Source organism: Podarcis melisellensis, assembly GCF_964234715.1.
Source record: "Podarcis melisellensis genome assembly, chromosome: 13".
NCBI classification, from domain to species: domain Eukaryota; kingdom Metazoa; phylum Chordata; class Lepidosauria; order Squamata; family Lacertidae; genus Podarcis; species Podarcis melisellensis.
Genome location: NC_138545.1, coordinates 54,246,964 through 54,269,309, shown reverse-complemented (window position 1 = coordinate 54,269,309; position 22,346 = coordinate 54,246,964). Strand labels below are relative to the sequence as shown.

General features: G+C 49.4%; 1 protein-coding gene across 2 annotated transcripts; it reads left to right on the top strand.

Moving 5' to 3' along the window:
* Positions 1–12,990: 12,990 nt before the first annotated feature.
* TMEM119 (transmembrane protein 119) lies at positions 12,991–20,788 on the top strand. 2 transcript variants are annotated; one of them, XM_081885206.1, is made up of 3 exons: positions 12,994–13,141; positions 17,328–17,542; positions 19,370–20,788. In XM_081885206.1, the coding sequence occupies exon 3, from the start codon at positions 19,394–19,396 to the stop codon at positions 20,270–20,272; it is 879 nt and encodes a 292-aa protein (XP_081741332.1). In that variant the 5' UTR covers positions 12,994–13,141; positions 17,328–17,542; positions 19,370–19,393; the 3' UTR covers positions 20,273–20,788. The 2 variants fall into 2 exon arrangements, with proteins under 2 accessions (XP_081741331.1, XP_081741332.1); XM_081885205.1 differs by lacking the exon at positions 17,328–17,542 and having other exon boundaries at positions 12,991–13,141.
* The last annotated feature ends 1,558 nt before the right edge of the window (positions 20,789–22,346 follow it).

The window sequence follows — 22,346 nt, the reverse complement described above, 5'->3', positions numbered from 1 at the left end:
CGACGACCTTTTCTCATCCCCTGGTTGGGCGTCAGCTCAAATTCTCTTGCCTGTATAAATTCTGCGTATTTGACCAAAGCCTTTCTGCAGTTTAACACTGGAACTCCCTGCCACAGGAGGCAGTGATGGCTACCAACTTGGATGTCTTTAAAAGAGGATGGGACCAATGAATGGAGGAGGAGAGGACCCTTGATGGCTCCTAGCTCTGCCTACACAGGAGGAGGAGGAAGCAAACACTTCTGAATCCCAGTTGCTGGAGGCCACAGGAGAGCTGCTCTTGTGCTCGAATCCCATTGGGGAACGTGGGTGGTTCCTGTGAGAACAGGATGCTGGACCAGATGGGCCCTTGGCCTGATCCTGCAGGCGATTATTTTGATCAAATGACTAGAGATGAATGGACTGCCTCCTCTGATATCTTCCTGCCTGGACCTTGAGATTGGAAGGCCCACCAAGGTCACATTCATGCCATACATTGAAAGGGCCATGCTACTACTCTGAACAGTCATGGCTTCCCCCAAAGGATTCTGGGAGCAGCAGTCAGATGGGCCGGGTGCAAATAATAAAATTATTAATAAAGGGTGATGAGAGGTTGAATTTCCAGAGAACCCTTGGAAATGTAGCTCTTGGAGAGGAAGGGGGTCTTCGCTTAGCACCCTTAACAAATTACAGTTCCCATAATGCTTTGAAGGAAGCCATGGCGATTTCAAGTGGTATCTCAGTGCTTTAAATGTGTCGTGTGAAGAGGATAAAATGGAATTCACACCCAAACACCCGCTGCATGTCATCCTACCCGAGGCTTTCTAAAAGGATAAAATGTATTGGGGGAAATAGCTGCATAAAGTTTTCTGCTTCTTGGCCACTCTATCCCCCACCCCACCTTGCCTGCCTCCATATTTTCATCCCTCCCCAGTGCCCATAATAACGCCAACAGCCAGTCTAAATTTTCAAAGCAGTGGCCTCTTGGTCACACATGAAGAGAGCATCTGTGATCCACCAGGCAGGCAGCAATGCCCTGGAAAGGCTTTCGGAAAGAGCAGAGCTCATGCTTGTCCTCTTCATGTGGGCAAGTGGGATTTTAAAAATGCCTCGTCCCTTTTGTGCAACAGCGATTAAGAGCAAGAGGGCCTGGCTGCATTTAATGCAGGATCTTACCACTTTAAACTGAACCCAAGAATCCCTCACAGAGATTCAATTCTCCAGTGGTTTAAACATCAATCCCTTTCCCCAAGGAACTCTGGGAACTGTGGCGACACTTCCCTTAACAAACTACACTTGCCAGGATTCTTTGGGGGAAGTCAAGTGGGTGTTGGATATGTGTGTTTAAATCTGTGGTGTGCATCTGCTCACAGCGGTGGCTGTGGGGCCTCTGGGAAACCCACAGTAGGGGCACAGGTGGGCATCACTGCCACCCCCCAGGCCCAACACCTGGTGAACTATGGCTCCAAACAGTCCATTTAGGTGCTGGGCCAGATACATCACTAGTATTAGGATACCTCGTTTCCTGGGGACGGTCCCTGGATTTACAAATCAGTCCCCCTGATGAAATCCATCTATTTAGTAAAAAGTTGAAAAGTGTTCATTGAAAAAAATCTGGTAACCTTACACTAGTAGGCATCTTAATTGATTTGTCTATTATTATTTTTTAAAACTTTAAAAAGCTTTTTAAGCTAGTGGCCACAACCCCTATTACAACCTAACAGTCTTCTTTATATCTTGCCTAGGAGGAGGAGTTACGTTAAGACTAGACCATGTCATTACAGAGGGGGCAGGTTTAGTCGTTGTCGGAGGACTATCCCTGCCTCCGGGTCTGGTCCTGACCGGATGGATACTAGAATCAGCAAGGGATACCCACATGACCTGAAGGTGCTGCTGTGCAATGCCAGGTCAATGATTCATAAGACCACTGCCATCCATGACTTGATCATGGATGGAGGACTTGACCTGGCATGTGTAACAGAGACTTGGTTGGATGAAGCAGATGGGCCTGTCCTTGCCGCTGCTTGTCCACCAGGTTTCTCTTACGCACAGCAACCCTGGTCATGTGGGCGGGGATGCAGTGATTTTTAGGAAGTCATTAGTTTGCACCAGGCGTCCTATTGGGAAGACCCAGTTTTCCGAGTGCATGTTCTGGAAGTTGGGAAATAGGGGCAGTACAGGATTCCTTTTGGTGTACCGACCTCCCCACTGCACCAAGGATTCCCTGCCCGAGCTGCTTCAGGTTGTGGCGGATGTTCTCCTGGAGACACCTAGCTTGGTTGTCCTAGGGGATTTTAATATCCATGCCAACACGACCTTACAAGGGGCCGCTCGGGACTTCATGGAAAGCATGGCCTCCATGGGGCTGTCCCTGAATAAGTCTGGCCCAACCCATAGCCGCGGACATGCCTTGGACCTGGTGTTTACCTCTATGGATGTTGGTGATCTGACACTAAGTAAAAGCGAAACGAAAGAAGTGCCATGGTCAGATCACTTCCTGGTGCAACTGGACTTCTCTGCGACCCATCCCCTCTGCAGGGAGGTGGGACCGATTCAGATGGTCCTCCCCCGCCACTTAATGGATCCAAATGGTTTCCAGAGAGTGGTAGGGGATGCTTTATCCCATGTTGATGGCCTTTCAGCCAATTCCCTGGTGGCCCGCTGGAATGTGGAGTTAACCAGGGCTATTGACTGTTTGGCTCCGAAGCGCCCTCTCCGATTGCATGGAGCCTGGAGAGCCCCGTGGTTTTCCATGGATCTGAGGGCAATGAAACAATCGTTGAGACGGCTAGAGCGCCGGTGGCGGATAACTCATTCCGAATCTGATCGGACACAGGTTAGAGCTCAACGTCGAGCCTACCAAGTGGCGATAGCGACGGCGAAGAAGAATTTCTTCACCGCCTCTATTGCATCTGCAGAAAACAGCAATTCCAATCTGTTACCTACGAGGATGTGGACAGGCTGCTTGGACGAGTGAAACCAACCACCTGTCTCCTGGATCCTTGCCCATCCTGGCTTATAAAAGCTAGCTGGGAAGGACTGGGCGATGGGCTTCATGGGGTGGTGAATGCTTCCCTCCATGAGGGAGCCTTCCCAGACCCGCTGAAAGAGGCGGTTATTAAACCGCTTCTTAAAAAACCATCTTTACATGCGGCCACAATGGCCAACTATCGCCCAGTCTCAAATCTTCCATTCTTGGGCAAGGTGATTGAGCGAGTGGTTGCCGAACAACTCCAGGCACGCCTGGAAGAAGCGGACCATTTGGATCCCTTCCAGTCGGGATTCAGGCCTCATCATGGGACTGAAACTGCCTTGGTCGCACTGGTTGATGATCTCCGGCGGGCTAGGGACAAAGGTGAGAGCTGTTTCCTAGTTCTGCTGGATCTCTCAGCGGCGTTTGATACCATCGACCATAACATCCTTCTGGACCGTCTGGAGGGGCTGGGAGCTGGGGGCACTGTCATACAGTGGTTCCGCTCCTTCCTCCTGGGCCATGTTCAGAAAGTGGTGGGGGGTGATGAGTGTTCAGACCCCTGGGCTCTCACTTGTGGGGTGCCTCAGGGTTCTGTCCTCTCCCCCATGCTTTTTAACATCTATATGAAGCCGCTGGGAGAGATGATCAGGAGGTTTGGACTGGGTGTCCATCAATATGTGGATGATACCCAGCTTTACCTCTCTTTTAAATCAGAACCAGTGAGGGCGGTGAAGGTCCTGTGTGAGTGTCTGGAGGCGGTTGGAGGATGGATGGCGGCTAACAGATTGAGGTTGAATTCTGACAAGACAGAAGTACTGTTTTTGGGGGACAGGAGGCGGGCTGGTGTGGGGGACTCCCTGGTCCTGAATGGGGTAACAGCTGTCCATGGAGGCACAGGTCAAATCTGTGTCCAGGGCAGCTGTTTACCAGCTCCATCTGGTACGTAGGCTGAGACCCTATCTGCCTGTGGACTGTCTCGCCAGAGTGGTGCATGCTCTGGTTATCTCCCGCTTGGACTACTGCAATGCACTCTACGTGGGGCTACCTTTGAAGGTGACCCGGAAACTACAACTAATCCAGAATGCGGCAGCTAGACTGGTGACTGGGGGCGGCCGCCAAGACCATATAACACCAGTCTTGAAAGACCTACATTGGCTCCCAGTACGTTTCCGAGTACAATTCAAAGTGTTGGTGCTGACCTTTAAAGCCCTAAACGGCCTCGGCCCAGTATACCTGAAGGAGCGTCTCCACCCCCATCATTCTGCCCGGACGCTGAGGTCCAGCGCCGAGGGCCTTCTGGCGGTTCCCTCATTGCGAGAAGCAAAGCTACAGGGAACCAGGCAGAGGGCCTTCTTGGTAGTGGCGCCCGCCCTGTGGAACGCCCTTCCAGCAGATGTCAAAGCGATAAACAACTACCTGACATTCAGAAGACATCTTAAGGCAGCCCTGTTCAGGGAAGTTTTTAACGTGTGATATTTTACTGTATTTTTGGTTTCTATGGAAGCCGCCCAGAGTGGCTGGGGAGGCCCAGCCAGATGGGCGGGGTATAAATAATAAATTGTTGTTGTTGTTGTTGTTGTTGTTGTTGTTGTTGTTATCTTAGGTTAACTTTTGAATTTCCTAGATATGCTAGATACCTGAAAAGTTTGACTATCCCCAAGTATCCCCAGGCCACTTACTGGACGTATCCTGAATGAGGATCCCTGTGTAATAAGAATTCTAAGGTCCCAAATATAAAATAAATGTTCATAAATGTACAAGGCAAATACATACATAAGTGTCTGAAATAGGACAGGAGAGCAATCCTGAAGCCATTTTGACTCTCCCAAATTGACCTCAAATGTTTCTCTGCAAGGAGGGAGGAAATGGGAACGCCTCTCCACTGTCTTTTGCTTACCTGTCTTAAGGGCGTATGTGTGTATGAATAGAGTGAGCCTGTGACCTGGATCCAGGAATTAAAGTATTTACCATCATAAAAGAATGGCCGGACTGTCCAGGTAATGTAGTCAGTGACAATTGTCAGGTATCCTGGCAGACAGGATTTCTGCTGTAGACTGCCTCCTGTGATGCATTTCTAGTGTAGACCACCTCCTTCTGTGATGTATGTATGATTTTTTTTTGGGGGGGGGGGTCTTGAGCTACAGGGCGGGCAATTTCAAAAGTCTATATAAAGGCTTGTGCACCATTGTTCAGGGTTCCTCCTCCCTCCTGCGTGTGGTGAGTGAGGTTCCTGTTGCAACAGCTTTAATAAAGATCAGGCTTTGCTTCTCAGTATTTTCTGGTTGGCCTGTTATTTTCTCCTACCGATAGGGAACCCACTTAAAGACTCTATACGGGCTCCAGAATACCCCATAAGGAAAAGGGAGCAGGTTTTTTCTATATCACCTGTGTCCCTGTGGAGATGAAGTAGCCAAAACTGAGTGTCACCTCTTTGTTGAATGTAGTCTTCACAGAAAGGGATGTAACAGGCAGTGGCGGAGGAAGCCGCCTGGGACGGGGCGAGGGTGGGGCGCACCGCGGGGCCTCTGGAGTCTGCCTGCCTCCTCCCACTCAGCCGCCCTACAGCTGGGGGGAGGCAGCAGGCGGACCATTTGGGCAGCGTGGAGCCTGTGTGCGCCCAAGCCACCCTGTCTCTCCCAGGATCGTGTGGCTTGGGGGCGCTGCAGGCCCCGTGGTGAGTGCTGCCTGGCATTTGTCACCCCCTCAATGGTGACATCCAGGGCGAACCACCCCCACCGCACCTCCTTCCTCCGCCCCTGGTAGCAGGCTACTTTGTGGAATTAGGAGGAAGCACACTGGAACAGTACTTGGAAATGTTTCTTGGCTGGCACGGCAGGGGGTGGGGTGGACTAGAGGACCCTTTGGGTAGCTTCCAACTCTGCAAAACGAGGATTCTATTATTAATAGCAGAGTTAGTGACCAAGTTCCTCTTCTCTGCTCAATGGTCTCATTTTAATTGCAATTGTCATATCACAGTTTTAAAAACCCTTTTTATGACTGTGATTTAAATGGCCATGTTTTAACAGGTCTGTGGCCGGGAATACACGTTGGCAGACAAAGGACTTCCTCTTGCATCCCTTGCTGGGGAGTGTCTGAGGGAAATGTGGCCCCTCCCATCCACGCAGACCCTCTGTACATGAACCTCCCCCTTTCCCCCTTCCTCTCTCACCCTGCAAGCCCCCCCTCCCGTCTGTCCTGCTGCCCCCCCCCCCCCGTTGTTTAAAAATCAGAGGAGAAAAATCTGTGGTTTGGCCTCCTATAAACAATGTTGTGCAGCTGCAGCAGCTGTTTCACTTAGAGTTCAGGGGAGCCTGGATCTTTCCTGCAGAAACAGTCTTTGGGGGTTGGGGAGGTTTCCAATGGGGATGGGCTGGGTTGCCACTTCCCAGTTGTGTATTTGCACAAAAGCTCAACACAGAGATCTGCCAGGTAACTTTAAAAGAAAAGAACCAAAGTCTGCAGCCCCACAGTAATCTCTGGCCTCTGCCAGCCACTAGAGGGTGGGAAGGGGTTTGGCATCTCCTGAAGAGTTGAGTGTGTCTTATTTTAATTTCTGGGGCATTACAGAGAGGTTTCTCTCTGGCACTTGGGTGGGGGCCAGGGGCTGCGTGCCAGATTCCCCCTCCCCCAGGAGAAACAATTCTCAGGCAAGTGGTGCAAAGTCAGAAACTGGACTGGCAAAGTGTGGCTTTCCTAAACTGTCCGCTATTTGTTAAATTGTGCTGCAATTTCAGGTATGCCTGTTTGAGGGGGACAGAGGAACCACACATTGTATATTATATCAGGGAAATTTAGACCCAGGCTTAGGTATTAGTTATACAGATCTGTTGTCGAAATACTAATCTTGAATTTGGAAGGGGGGGGGGACAGGGGCCAGACTTTTGAACCCGCACAAATCAGCCTTACTTCCCAACTTTCAAGAGTCAAAGGGTTGAGAGGGTTGACATGTGGACCAGCATCTTGCGCCTGGTTGCTAGTTCAAAGCCACTGTAAACAAAATCCAGTTGCTTCCAGCTGTGTGGCTGCTCCCAGTCCCCCTGCCAGCATTTGCTCCCCATCACAGAACTGCAGAGTTGGAAGGGACCCAAAGGCTCATCTACTCCCGTCCACAACATGCTGCCTCTGTCACTTGCATCCTGTACGTTTGAAGTTCATTCAATGCACATTTCAAGCACAGGACTTCCCCCAAAGGGGGGGGGGGCTAAGAATTGTAGCTCTGTACCCAGGATTTTGTGGGCGGGGGGAGTCATGTGTTTTAAAATGTGAATTTGATGTAATTTAATTGTAGCGTGTGGATCTCTGGGTGGCCTGGGGGGATGTTTTCTCATGACTTCTTTTCCCATCATCTCTCGCTTTTTTCCTCTTTGAGGAGAGACTGTAGCTCTTGGAGAAACAAGACCTTTCTGAGGTGTTAATGCCATGAACTCCTCCATTGTAGGCTCGGGTTGTATATATGTGTAAATAAGCCGTATATCCTAAAGACACCCCAGTCTCCACTGTGCCTCCTTCCCAAAAGGACGAGCCCCGAGTCTGTGCCTGGGAACCCCTGGAATCCTGCACGGCTCGGAGGTTGGGGCGGATCTTGCCTTCCCATTCAGGAGGTCAAGCTTATGTATCTCTTCCTCCCCACTCTTTTATATTTATACCAGCCCTGTGAGGTAGGCTATATTAAGTTAGTGGAGGCACATAAGTCATAACTCACCAACAGATTGCAAGGAGTGAGGGCAGGAGGCAGGCGCTCAGTCCATGTTCAGCTACACCCCAGGAAGTTCTGTTGGCATCTCCGCTTATCCTGCTTTTGACCACAGGCCCTGAATGAGGTTTCCCTACTGAGATCTGTGCGGTGCATTCAGCACAGCTTCTTGCAAAACTTGCATTTTAGTTTGCTTGTTTTTAAGGAGCAAGCTTCTGGTCCTCATGGTTAAAAAAGGCCAGGCTTGAAATGAGTGCATGCAGGGCAGGAGCAAGAAAGACCTTTAGAGACTCCAGGCACCAGGAAAGAGGAGGATGATGATGCTCCTCCTATATGCAATTCAAATCAAAGTAACATTATATTTTTTTAGCTGACACAAAACTTATACCATGTGCAACACATGACAGGATTTGCATTCCTTTGCATTATTCTGATCTGTGTTAGTGGGATGCTCCACTCTCCCCGGTTTAGTGGGAGATAATAAAAAGAGAACAGAAAAATTAGGGGAAAGTGTGGTGGGCACAGTACAAGGAAGTCTAACAAAGTTCTGATTTTTCTCAGGATGATGACTTCAGCGCCTTTTTGAAATGTTAAATTATAGTTAAAAATGTGTGTGTGTGTGTGTGTTTGTGTGCCCCTGCTTTGCTGGTGCTCTAAGAATGCCCTTAGCCTCCCTGTTGGGTGATCCAGAAGTCTGAACATGTCTAGGTGAGGGTGAGGGTGTGTGCCGTGTCCAACCCACCATCCTTCACCAGCCTGGGGACCTCCAGCTCTCACCGGCCCCTCCCAACACACCAGCTTGGCAAAGTCTGGCATTGGCCTCTCTTTGTGGGTGGTTTAAAAGGGCAAAGGGCAGAGCTGCACTATGCGCTCAAAGCACATCCAGCACATGTGGCTTCCCCCCCCCCCTGGCTGGGTGCTGCCGTCTCTGCAGGGCCACCATTTGCAGCCCCCTTGGCTTTAACGCTGGGTTGGGTGTGCTGAAGCACATGCTGTGGAGTCAGGAGGACTGGGAGGAGAGAAAGGACATAGATTCCTAAATCCACTTTTTCTTTTAAGCACTGTAAAGCTTCTGGTTTATATATCATGGGAGCATCAGAGTGCTTGGCCTGAGAGGTCTCTTCCCCTGCATGCAGGCAAAGACAGTCTCCATAAATCTCTGCAGCAAGTCAGGAATTGGCCGAGGAGTCTGGCTGCAGACTTGCTGACCCAGCGAAAAACCTCCTTGGCCAACCAAATTAGAAGCAGCGCCAGGCCGAGAGGTTTTGAGTGGGCTTTTTTTTTTTTTGTCAAATTGCAAGTTGGTTTGAAGTGTTCCCACAAAGCTGCAGCACACCCCACAAGAGCTAAATTACAGAGCAGCAGCCAGGCCAAGGAGGCGGTGCAAGAAGACCTGGGCAAGGTTAGGGGGCAGTGGCAGGACGTGGCCAAGGAAGGCAGGAGCTTTGCCGGCTCAGTTTTTGGGCTAGAGGAGTGGAAATAAGACACAGCTCTGAAAGTGTGATAGAGAAGGGACTTGCCAGCTTCTGTTTACAGACCAGCCCTTATTCTAGCTCCTGGCAAAATCATGGAATTGTAGCATTGCAAAGGACCCCTTGCAGGAATCACAGCTGAAGACGCCCTGACAAAGCGGCTGCCCAGCCTGGGCTTAAAAATCTCCAGTGGAGAAGTGTGCACCAACTTCCAAGTCACAACTATGCCTAATGGGCTACTTTTTAATTTTTTTAAAAAAGGTAATTGATTATAAAAATTAATTAAGGATAAAAATATTTATATACCACTATATAAAAACATTGCAGTAGTACGTAAAACCATGCAATAAAAACAATATTAAAAAATTAAAAGCAGAATTCAGCTTACTATTGTGAAAAGATATGGCCTACGTAAGCCTGGCAGAATAGAAAAGTTTTCAGGAGTCGTGTAAATGTTGGCACCAATGTTGCCTGTGAATCTCTAGTGGCAGAGTGTTCCCCAGGACAGTGCCAATGACACCAAAGTTTCTTATTGTTGTCAAATGAGCCTCGCCAACTTGGGGAACGACCGGTGATGCTCCTGCAGATGATCCCAGTGATCATGCTGGGGTGTCAGGCTTCAGGCACTCCCTGATGTATCCTGGACCCAGGGTAAGGTGTTTGAGGCTTTGTGAATTGGTGCAAGGGCCTTGAACCTGGCTCAGCAGCCAGTGCAGATGCTCAGCTACAGAGTTGTGCCACTTCTTAAGGCCCATTCAAACTTCCTTTTGCACCGTGCTTTCTTTTTCTTTCCCCCAAAGATTTCTATTAAAGTTTTCACAATACAATAAAATAGTATCTAGAGCAAATAAAATCAAAAAGACAAGAAAGAGGAGAGACAGAAGAGCAAGAAAAGAAAGGAAAGGAAAGAGAAAAAGAATAGGTGGGGGGCATAGTAATGATCATAATGAAACATAAAACTTAAAAGTTCTGAGTGGCTTTCCCTCCTTTTTCCCTGGGAAAACCTGCTCTTTAATGCTGAATCGGAACAGACAGCAATTTGCAGAAGACTCAAATTGCTGTTTGTTGCACTTCAGCTTTAAAGAGTGAGTTTTCTCAGGGAAAGCTCTGGGGTGGAAAGACACAGAGCTTTAAAGCACAGACGTGTGCCTGGAAAGCGCTGAGCAAAAAGGCAAGCGTGGACTAAATGAAAAAGTCCCAGGGAGACAGGGGAGTTGCTCCTTTATCATTTTGGCTGTCCTTTTCTAAACCTTCTCCAACTGCACATGATCCTTCTTGAGCTGAGGCCACCATAATGCAAGGAGGGGAGCAGAGATTTCTGGCCCAAACCTGCCAGGCTTTCAGCTTCATGGAAGCAAACATATGGGAAGACGGAGACGCAGGGACTGATGTGTGGTGGCCCCATGAGGCCTAGGGAGTGCCTTGCAGATCCTGCATGGAATAGGGGGTTGGACCAGAGGACCTCCTGGCACAGTCTCCCTCTGCTGCTGGACACATTCAGGGGGAGGAACAGAGGGCACACTTGATAGCAACATCCTCCCACGTTGCTGTCCTTCCCCAACAGACAAGATGGCGAAGTAGGGGACGGGGGGGGGCTGGCTCACTCAAGGGGGGCTTTGAGGGTCGCAGGAGAAAGGCGGGCGAGGGGGGGAGGACCCAGCAGAACAGGGGTTTTCGGTCGGGGGGGCCCTCAGAAGGTGGCAGACCCTCCTTCCCTGGAGGGCCACCTGTCAGGGATTCCTCAGCTGTCACTCCTCCTGCATCGCAGGAGGACTCGAGGACCCTTGGAGGGCCCCTTCCGCTCTGCAGCTCTATGATTCTCTAGAAATTGATCTGTGAATTTCCAAATGACCCACATTTATGCCCTCCAGATGTGGCCCTCCAGAGTACAGTGCTTTTTGTAGTTCTCCAAAGTCTGGGATTCTCCAAAGCCAGCTGCTGCCATCTCCCCCCAATATGCAGGGGCTATTTAGGTTTAGGTTTCCCCTCCCACCTCCCTGGCTTCTGCCCTCCTTTTCCCCCAGTTAAGCCCAAACTGGCCCCCCAGTCATCTTGGTCCCCACACTCCTGCGCTTCCCTGGAAGGTCACACTCCATTTTCCTTCTGAAGAACAAAATGGCTAAACATCTCTGCCCCGCCTCTGCCTCCCTCTTCCCACCCTCATCTTCTTTCTGTTTCTCACGGGAAATGCATTATTTGGGGAATCTTAAGTGACATGACACAGCAATATATTTATGAGGCTGATAAGGAATTTTGGACCTTTTAAAAAAGAAGAAGAAAAAGAAGCAGCCCTTAACCCTTGCTTGGCTCCTTCCACACAATCTCTCCCTCTCTCTAAGGAACTCAGAGAAAAACTTCCTGGATTTTTTTTTGGGGGGGGGAGGAATGAAGTGATGCTTCTTTCAGGAACCCTTAATAGTTTATTGCAATCATCACGGAGTGGAGCTGTTCATTGCAGGATAAACAAAGGGACTTATGGCACCTTAAAGTCTAACAAATTTATTATAGCATAAAGTTTTGTGGCGTCCCTCTCACTTCATCAGACATGTGAAATCTTGTCCTGAGTTGCAAGTATATGGTTGGTGGGTTATAAATATGAAGGTCAGAAGGAAATTTAATGTGGGAAAATGTAGACACAGTGATATTAAGTACCTAATTAACAGAGGCAACCCACAAAACAGTTGTTGATAACAGGGACATCCCCAGCATCGGTAAGTCAAGTAGCATACAAAATGTGCTAAAATCCTTTGTTTTGGTTCATTCCACAAGTGATAGAACTGAATCCCTGGATATATTGTAATTCATCTTTCTCAGTTCCTAACATTGCATCTGGCCCCTGTTATAGAAGTGTGACCAATGAAAGGAGGATTGAAAAAGGAAGCTGTTAAGAACATGAGAAGAGCCAGCAGATCCAGCCCAGCAGCATCTTCTCACTGGGGGCAACCAGATGTCCTCTAGGTCACTCTCCTGCAGGAGCTGAGCAACTCTCTCCAGCAAGTGGGATTCAGAAGCCTTGCTGCCTGACTGTAGAAGGAGATCACAGCCATTTTGACTAGTAGCCTTATCCTCTGTGATTCCCCCCCCCCGCCCCGTCCTCTAAAACAGGCTTCCTCAACCTTGGCCCTCCAGATGTTTTTCGCCTACAACTCCCATGATCCCTAGCTACAGTGGCATAGCGTGGGTTGTCAGCACCCAGGGCAAGGCAAGTAATTTGCGCCCCCTAACCTGTGGATTTCCTCCCCCTAACCTAACCCCCAGATGTTGCGCCTGGTGCGGCCGGCCCCCCCTGCACCCCCACGCTACGCCACTGCCTAGCTAGCAGGACCAGTGGTCAGGGATCATGGGAATTGGAGTCTCAAAACATCTGGAAGGCCAAGGTTGAGGAAGCCTGCTTTAAAAGAGCCATCCCAGTGGATGGCCATCACTGTCTCTTGTGGGAGTGAGTTCCACAGTGTAACTATGTGCTACACGAAAAAGCCCTTCCTCTTCCCTGTCCTGAATCTGACAGCATTCAAGTTTATGGGATGTTCCCGGGTTCTGAGAGAGGAAGAAAGACTTTTCTCTGTCGTCTTTCTCCATGCACGCATCATTTTATCATGTCACCTCTGGGAAGAATGTTCTCTGGGGAGATGATTTTAATCCCACCAACCATCACCCCCCCCCCTTCCTAACTCCTCAGCTGCTTGCCTTGATAAACAAACCCCCGCGGCCCTCGCTTTGCTGGGAACTTTCCCCTTGGAGGGATGCGCAGACGGAGCAAAACTTTATCCAGCCTCCTTTCCTCTCCTTCCCTCCCAGCTTGGAGGGCGGCTGCCTGCGGGAGAAAGGGGGAGGGAAAGGAGAGCCGCATGTGGGGGGCTGGCCTCCCCTTCCCTCCCTCCCTCCCTGTCCCCACATGAAACCAGACTTAATGCAAAAAAGCTGGCCAGGCACAGAAGCGGCCAAGCTCGGCGGAGGAAGGGGCTGCGCTCAGCAGCAGAGCAGGCAGCCGGGAGGCCAGCAGAAGACGGCAAAGTTTCCTCTCCCGTGAGTAAATGCCCGCAACTCCCCCCCCCCGCCCTAAACCTTGGGGGCCCAGCGCCACCCCACCTTTTCTCGACTCCCGCTGACTTCTGGCAGGCTTGCAACTGCTGCCCAGCCTTTTGGGGCGGGCAGGATGGGGGTCCACAAAAGCCTCGCCTGCTTGGGAAGGGGGGGCTCAAGGGGGACGGGGCAACCCCCCTGTAAGAAAAGGGTGCCGTCTTGGGGGCTTTTAGCTGGAGAAAAGGCGAAGAAGATGCAATAGAAGTTCATAAACGTGTATGTGGCCTGGACCAAGCAGACAGCGGGAAAATTCCTCCCTCTCTCAGAACACGAGAATTTGGGGGCAGCCCAGGAAGCTGAAGGCTGGACGCTTCAGGACAGATAAAGGGAATCGATGCAGCTCAGAGTTAAACCATGGAACCTGCTGCCACAGGAGGCAGGGCGTCCGCCAGCCTGGATGTCTTTAAAAGAGGAGGGAAGAAGTAGTTCACGGGGGAGGAGAGGCCAATGCTGGCAGCTAGCCAGACGACTCTGCTCTGCCTCCACAACTGGAAGCAGCAATGCTTCTGAATGCCAGAAGGGGAGACGGGGCTCTTGCGCTTGGATCCTGCTCGCAGGTTTCCCATTGAGGCATCTGGCAGGGCACTGTAAGAACAGGATGCTGGGCTAGATGGGCCCCACTTGGCCTGATCCAGCAGCCAGGCTCTTCTGAGAAGGACCCTGTAATCAATTCTGGCCTAGATGAACCCGTTTTGCTTCTGCCTTGCGCACTGAAGATGAGGCTGCTATTCCCTAGGAAAACTCAAAATTTAGGGGCAGCTCCCTGGGAAATTCTCCTGCACTGTTGAAATGAACTTTGTGTGTGTGCATATGCAGGAGAACTTCCCAGAGGTCTGTGCCCCAAGACCCTGGCTATGAAGCAGAGATTCCTCAAGACAACCTGGGGTTTGTGCTTTCCTTGGGATTTGTGGCACACATGGGGGTTTGTGGTCATGCAGTGGCGGGGCTGCAGGGGGAAGAAACATGCAGAGCATTCTGTACATGCTCAGAGGTGTTAATCATCATTATTATTTCTTGTATTTATAACCCACATTTTCCTCCAAGAAGCTCAAGGTAGCATATATAGTTCTCCCTCTCCTCGTTTAATCCCCACAACCACCCTGTGAGGTAGGTGGGGTTGAGGGGCAGTGGCTGGCACCCAAGGTCACCCAGGGAGCTTCATGGCCGAGTGGGGGATTTGAACCCTAGTCTCCCAGGTCCTAGTAATCCAGCCCTCTAACCGCTACACCACACTGGCTCTTCATATGTCCTGGGGTCTGCTCTCAGCACTGAAAATGGGTAATGGGGGGGGGCTGAGCTGAAGCCCACCTTCCTTAGCTACCTCTTTGGCCTCCACACCAAAAACATCCATGCAACAAGAGTGGAGGAAAATCACAGCTGCTCCTGCCATGGTTCCCTGCCCTGTGGCCAGCAAGTTAGATTCAGGCTCAGATGTGTGCAGCATGGCTCTGCCAACCCTTCCCCGCCCTGCGGAGTCCTGTGGCAAAATCAGAACATGGGCATAATCAGGCAGGCTTTGCATGTAAGCCTCACTCTAAATCCACCTGACCTTCTAGGTATTTTGTTCAGGGGTTACCAACCGACTATCGGGAGGGTGCTGAGGGCACCAGTCCCAGGTGGCCTGCCATGGGGTGTGTGGCATAATGCAGATCTAGAGAGACATAGGAGCACAGGAAGGGGCCTTCTACTGCCACCCCCGGCCACCGACAGCCTTGGGCTTGCCATGGAACGCCAGCCGTGTCCTGCGGGTGCTGATTGTAGCGTTCACATAATGTTGATTTCACAGAATCACAGAGTATAGGAAGGGACCCTATGGGTCATCTAGCACTGGTCCCATTTGTAGTCAGGTGAAGGACAGGCCCAGCCGCCATTGCAACCTAGGAGTCTCTTGGGTTGGTGGTGTTAGTGGTGCCAGTGGAGCAGCATGTGACCTCAGATTTCTCCTGTGGTGGTTTGTTTTGCTTCTTTAGAGGATTTGATATCTGTACAAAGACCACATTGTTGTTGGCATCCATCTGTCACCTTTGGGGGTGAAGTCAAACTGCTGGGAGGCTGCAGCACCTGCTGGGGCTTGTAGAGATCCATATGGGAGAGACGTGGGGCAGAGGAAGGCGTCCGCTTGTGCTGCTGCAGATGCACCAGGGTGCTTTCTCTCTCTGAGCTCCAGCACCCATTGAAGCAGGCGGACCGTGGCAGGTCAGCACTTATTGACTGGGGCGGCCCAGCTGACCAGTGAGAGACAATGATCTCTCCCACCAGTGGAGGCAACCTGTAGTACTTGTACCTTATGCCAATCAGGTGGAGCTTATCACTCGTAGCTGCTGCCTCCTGTGCTGTTTTTGCTGTGTTAGCAGCACCAAAGTGACTCCCCCAGGGTGCAGGCCTGGGCAGTGTGTCTGGAGGGTCTGGGCTGCCCAGACAACAAGACCCCCCCCCCTTGGACTTGCTGATGGGGCCCAAAGGAAAGCAGAGCAATGCATTTGGCACCAGCTTGGCCAAAGGAGCCTCCGGAAGGAGTCGTACAAGGCACCCTCCACAGTGGCTTCAAATATGAACATAAAGATGAAAAACCACCACACCACCGACAAATATAAAGCAGAAGAATCTGAAACTACAAAACAGAAGCAAATAAATCAGTTAATTAGCTATTCATTGCTATTTAATGTGTCATTTTAATTAACTTGTTCATTACTTACTCTGCACTGTCTTAATATTTCTGAATTAAAGGCAATATATAAATATTTCGGAATCATAGGCAGTATATATTCTATTGATGTTAATGTGGGGTGGTTTGCTTTTTTAATGTTAATGCCTTTTAAATTATTTATTATTATTATTATTATTATTATTATTAAATTTGAATTGTTTGAATTGTTAAAGGAGTAGCACAGACCTTGGTGCAATCAAATCAACACTATTATTTGGTAGATCAGCTGCTTTAAGATTGTGGGATGCCTTTGAAGAATAACAACCTGATGAAAACAAAATTGAATTAAAAGCTTGCATTATGCAGCTCAGAGTCCAGAGGAAGGTCTTGTCTGCTGATTTAATTGCCAGTTGATTTGCTCCAGCTCAGAAGAGATGGGGCAGTTCTCAGATTACACAGCTTTTAAAACTAGAGGGGATTTAGGGGATATTTTATGCATCTAGGAAGGAGGAGGAAGAAAGGAAGCAGAGGGATGGGGGAGACTGTGTGCATTTAGAGTTTGAAGAATTTCAGACCCTCCAAATGTCCCTGTTTTCCAGGGAAAGCCCCAGATTTACAGAAGCCATTCCCATTTCTGATTTGATCCAGGAATGTCAGGCTTTTCCTTAGCCCTCCAACATTTTCCATACCCTCCAACATTTTCATTGGAGAAATGTTGGAGGGTATGGAGTTATCCAACCCCTGAGCCGTCTGAAGCCAGTTCTGTATAGGGAAGGGTTTTTTCTTTAATGTTTTATTATGTTTTTATGTATGTTGGAAGCTTTCCAGAGTGGCGGGCGCAACCCAGTCAGATGTGTGGGGTATAAATAGTAAAGAAACCATGGTGGAATGGGATGTTCCTATTTCCATCAGAGAAATGTTGGAGGGTATGGAATTTGGCCTGTCACTGGGATCTGGAGAGAGGCTGCAGGTCTTGCATAGATATGGCTGATCCATTTGATGGGATCCTGCTGCCCCTGGTTCTCAAGGGAGGGTGCAAGAACTCTCCTTCCTTAGAGGTTTCCAAGCAGAGGTTGGATGGTCATCTGTCATGGATGCTTTAGCTGAGACCCCTGCATTGCAGGGGACTGGGCTAGAGGACCCCCTTTTCTCCGTATTTCTGGCAAGCACAAAAGTTCTGGATTCCTGCTGAAGTGTTGCAAGGATGGAGCTCAAATTGGGTTTCATGGTGGGGAGGATATTGACAGCTTAGCCTCAATAGATCCACAGAGCTTCCATGCCCAAAGGGAGTCGACCTCTGAATGCCAAGGGCTGTGGAGAAACAATTACAGAGGGCCCTTGTGTCAGTGCCCTGCCTGGATTTTGTGGATCAGGGGCTAAATTGCTCCTAAGGAGAGAAGAGCCAATGAAGGGGTCAGGGAGAGATGATAAAGGAGAAATCCTTTTCTTGAAGTATCATCTGGGTGGAATGTTCCTTTCCAGTGGAAGTGAGAAGCCTAGATATCTGTTGCAAAGGAAACATCCCCATATACGGATTTCAAAAGTCTTTGTAATTTGCATTGGATGAAACATCCTTGGAGAGACTGGTCATCAGCTGTGAGCCAGATGGAAACTCCTTGTTCAGAGGCAAGGCAGCTTGGAAGGCCAGATTCTGAGGACACACAACAGTGGGTGTCTGCCACCTTCATGCCCTGCAGGTGAGCTTCTTGGACACATCTGGGCTGATCTCCATTGGACTAGATGAGCTCTGGGTCTGATCAGCTGCAGGGCTCTTTTGAGGCTACACATTACCAGATGATTCATCCAGGAACCTCCGGCTGTTCCAGATGCTGAGGCTGCACACTGGGTTTCAGTTAGCAGTTTTGCAGGAAGTTAATGTCTCCAAACTTGGCAAAGGTTCTGGGCACGTTGCATTTGAGTCAAGGGGAAACTGCTTGCATCAGGCACAGCCCCTTTCAGCAGGAACATCTGGACTCTGAATATGTTGCTTAGAAAAAGGAGCAGAGGAGAAGAAAATTCTGGAGGAGCATGTTGTTCCAAACATGTGCAGAGTGGCACCTCCTGACTGCCAGGCTGGCACTTGGGATTTGGGGTGCAGCACCGAGGGCAGAAGGCAGAGCTCCAGAGAAGGCAAAGTGGGGGCGGGGGAGGAAGCCCTCTTTGTTTTCCACATTAAAAACTGGGTGTGTGTCACTGAAGAGTCAGAACAGAAACAGCAGCATTTAAACATCTGTCTAGATCTACTGACAGATCCAACAGCTGGTGAAGTAAACCTTGAGTTGGATCAGCAGGAGCTGCATGCCTGAGTCTGCGCTCTTTGGTCTGTGTAACAGTTTCCATTGCAAACCTCAAATCTCAGGAATTTACCCACCAACCACTGTGGTGTGCTCAGGCCAGGATCTGATCGGGCTCAGGAGCTCAGAGATTTATTAGAACTCCTAAACCAGTAAGCTCCCAACTCTGCATGTTGAGAATTAAATGAATTTAGACCATCCAAACATCTCTGTTGGCCCAAAGCCCACCCCTCTCACTGTATGCTCCCCTCCTGTTAGGGAGGCTATTTTGATCTCCTTCTGCCTCGGACTCTTGACTGGACGGCATTAGGATCGTTCAATCACTCCTGACTCGTACGCCCAGACCAGAAATAGCCTCCTTCAGAGGAGGCTGCCTGCCTGAGCCGCTCTTCTGGGCTGACACATACAGAGTTGGCTTCTGCAGAGCTATGAGTCACGGTCATATCCCTGGTCTTAATCCACCTAGCCCAGGCTTGTCTATTTTGCATCTCATTTTGGGGGGAGGGTTGCAGGGGGACCACCACTATCACAGGTGGTGGAGAGTGACTTTTAAATTTGGCTTTGGGGAAGGCAGTGGATCAAATGAGAAGAAAGTAGATTCCAACTAAATATTAGGAAGAACCTCCTGAGGGTAAGAGCGGAATGAAGTGCCTCGGAAGGTGATGGGCTCCCTTCATTGGAGGCTCATAAGTAGAGTAGGATAGCTGCCAGGGATTCTTTTGCTGCAATTTTCGCATTGCAGAGGGTTGGGCTAGATGTCCCTCGGGGTCCCTTCCAACTCTGCAGTTCTACAATTCCATTAGCCAACAAGAGTGAGAGGAGTGGGGAAGAAATAACATACCTTGTCCATGAACTGTGTATGTATGGAAGAAGCCCTACTTCTAGCTGGGCCTGAAACTTCACTGAATGTGTCGATTTCGTGGGATTTCATTGGCTATTTTTGCTTATGCCCACATCTCAGTTTGAGGTAGGGATTCACCAGAGCTTAAGCCCAGAACTAGCTGTCGAATATGTGAAGTCATTAGGACAGATGAGAGGCCCACTGAGCATGTGCAAAGAGGCTCACCATTAACTTTAGCAAGCCCCCCACCCCCATGGAAGAAGTTCCTCCAGGTCTAAGAATGGGACTTAGCTCATTTGCGCATGCTACACATCTAAGAATAACCATTCCTTTCTGTTTGTTTGTTTGTTTGTTTGTTTGTGTGTGTGTGTGTGTTGTTTTTTCCAAAGAACCAGCCACATCCAACCGCTGACATGGCCATCCTGATGGACACCTGCTTGCTTGTTATGCTGATGGTGCCCTTGTGCGCCTCAAGATCCATACACACAGCGGGGCTTGAAGACAACGGTGGCAGCGGAGAGAGCGAGGGGGCATCCTCCATCCCACCCCCTGCAAGCGTGACACTAGGCGCAAACCCCACCTTGAATGACCTCATTCTGAATGGGACGTCAACATCCCTCAACATATTGGACGGGATTGTGGACTTCTTCCAGAAGTACATGCTCTTGATCATTGTGGTCGGCTCCTTGGTCTTCCTCTTCCTTTTCATTGTGTGTGCCGCCGTCATCGTCCGGCAGAAACACAAGGCTTCGGCCTACTATCCATCATCTTTTCCAAAGAAGAAGTACGTGGACCAGAACGACAAGTCAGGAGGCGCCAAGGCCTTCAGCGAAGTGCCAGAGAAGCTGTCTGATGCCGACCAGGAAGAGCCCGTTGACTCCACCAAGCAGCTGCAGGCGGATATTTTAGCTGCTGCACAGAACCTCAAATCCCCAGCCAAGGCTGTCACGATGAACGGGGAGAGTGCCAAAATGGAGGACAAGGCAACCAACGTCAAGGAGGAAGGGACAAAGATGATGGAAGAGGCTGAGAAGGAAGAGAAAGCCACTCCAGAAGAACAGGATGGTCCAGCAGAGGAGGCTGAGACTCCAGCCCTGCCAAACTCGGTAGATGCGGAAATCAATGGTGAAGATGTGAAGGATCAACAGGTGGAAGAAGAAACTCATCCAGCATCTCCAGAAGAGCCCAAGGAATCGCCAGGGACTGATAATTCCACAGGACAAGTCTCAGAAAGTGAGGCAGATGAGCCGGGGGCTGCACCCCCTGATAGTACTTGCACCTCAGGAGACTAGGACACAGGGACTCCATTCCTTGGCTCTCCACCCTTGGCTATCGTGTTGAAAAGCTGATCATACTGAACCTGTGATGGACTTTACTTTTACACTGTGGACAACACCAGGCCCTTCAGTATCTGACGTTTCCCACCTCCATTTTAGAGATGCCCCATTAGAAGTAGCATACTGAGGTTTGCCTTAACAGTCTCTTCATTGAATGACTTAGCCACTCTCCTCTGACACAAGTACAAGGTGTTATTTAGTAGGTGATGATGACTGGAGGAGATCCAGCACTGAGCGCTGACTGAGCTCCAAATATAGGACTGAAACCACTGTTGGGTTTAAACCTATTTTGAAACACGTTTTTGTGAATAGATATGGTAGAACCTGTGGTTCAGGCCCAGTTCTGGATGAGGTTTTTTTTAGCAGTCCCCAATAATAGTAGCTGCCTACCCAATCCCCACTTTCCAGGTGAGTGCCTGGCTGCTCCATATTCTATACTCTCCCTGGGATCAGTAGCCCATTCTGGTTTTCTGTCAATTACAAAGCCACCGCACCCGCCTTTTTTGGAATTAGGACTTAGCACAGGACTTAGAACTGATTGGTCAGCCTTTCGTGTCAATCACAAAGCCACTCACTCTTACTTGGAGCCTTTTTTCAGGTGCTGAACAAATTGTTGATAAAAGAACAATGCATGATGCTTAAAAATGTGGCTGGCAAAATTACAATCTGGATTCAATCTGAAGCTGAGTATATGTGCCCTTTGAGGAGTGAAGGTGCACGGGTAGAAGCAGAGCTCACCTCTCAGAAAAAATCTCTGCCACTGTTTACAAGTAGGTCCGCCTGTGGCCTGACAATCTTTGTTAGAGGTTCTTGGTCCAAGATTCGGTCCTGAAATTTCAGGGCAGCTCTGCTTCCCAGATCTCTCCTGGATATTTTTTCGTGATGTTAGGTTTTAAATTTAACTCCCATCCACGTGACACAGAAACCTCAGTTGGACTTGATAATGGATGCCACTTCTGACACCAGCCAGGGAGACACCAACTTTGACACCACAGGTGCCTTCGTGGTCAATTTCAGTGCTCAAACAATCCTACAGAAGATCCTTGCTCAAGAGAATGGGCTCAGATCTGGGATGTGCCCAGCTTGATTGACCGGCATGCTTAAAGTTTCACAAACATCCAGGCATTTATATTATTACAAGAATTTTGGGGTGGAGAGGACATCCATCATGTGTGAGAGAAGCACACCAGAACTGGCCTTTCACGCCACTTGAACCCTTGAAGCATTTGTATCATCAGCAAAGGATCTTAAGAGAATTTTGAATTTATAATATCTGCGGAAACAGCATATATTTGGGAAACTCAAAAAATCTGCCTAAAATGCCAGTAATGTTGGCTGGACATTTTTACTCTTTCTACCAGCTCTGACAGGGTTCGGGGGAGGGAAACTAATTTGTTTTAAAACTCACTTTTGTACTTTTGTGAAGGACTTTTGAGTGGCTTTGTTGTTTCCACTTGGGATTCTGAGACGTTTTCTTCTCTGGCCTGCTCAGGAAAGAGAGGAATACTTTTAGCAAACATTACAGCTGGACCAAGAAACTCTTTATCTTTACATGTGACAAGCCTTGAAGAATTTGAGCGGAGGGTTTTATTGGGGGACGACCATTTTCGCCAAGCTTCTTCACAAAGGTTCTGATAATATTTATGACTCTGGCCATTCCTCAAAACACAAGATAATAGGGAAGCCCTCTCTGAAGTCAACAAAAGCCAACAAAAAAACATTGATAGTTATGCTCTTTTTAAGAACAGGGATTTGTCAATCCAGGCTGGTGGTCCCTCATTTTCAGCTGTGGCTGTGTGCCATGGAGGGGCTTGGGAAACTAGTTGGGATCATGGAATTGTAAAGTTGGAAGGGACCCCCAAGGGCCATCTAGTCCAACCCCCTGCAATGCATTAGTGATGTTTGCCCTGCCCGCTTTCTGGCTGGCTGCGTCCAGCCTCCACTTCAATTTCCCAATATGCTTCCAAATACCAGGTGCTGGAAGCCACCAGAGAGGCGTGTGCTCTTGTGATGGTCTTCTATCGCACAA

Excerpts from the sequence above, each read along its gene's own strand:
- TMEM119 (XM_081885205.1), top strand. The coding sequence starts at position 19,394 with ATGGCCATCCTGATGGACACCTGCTTGCTTGTTATGCTGATGGTGCCC.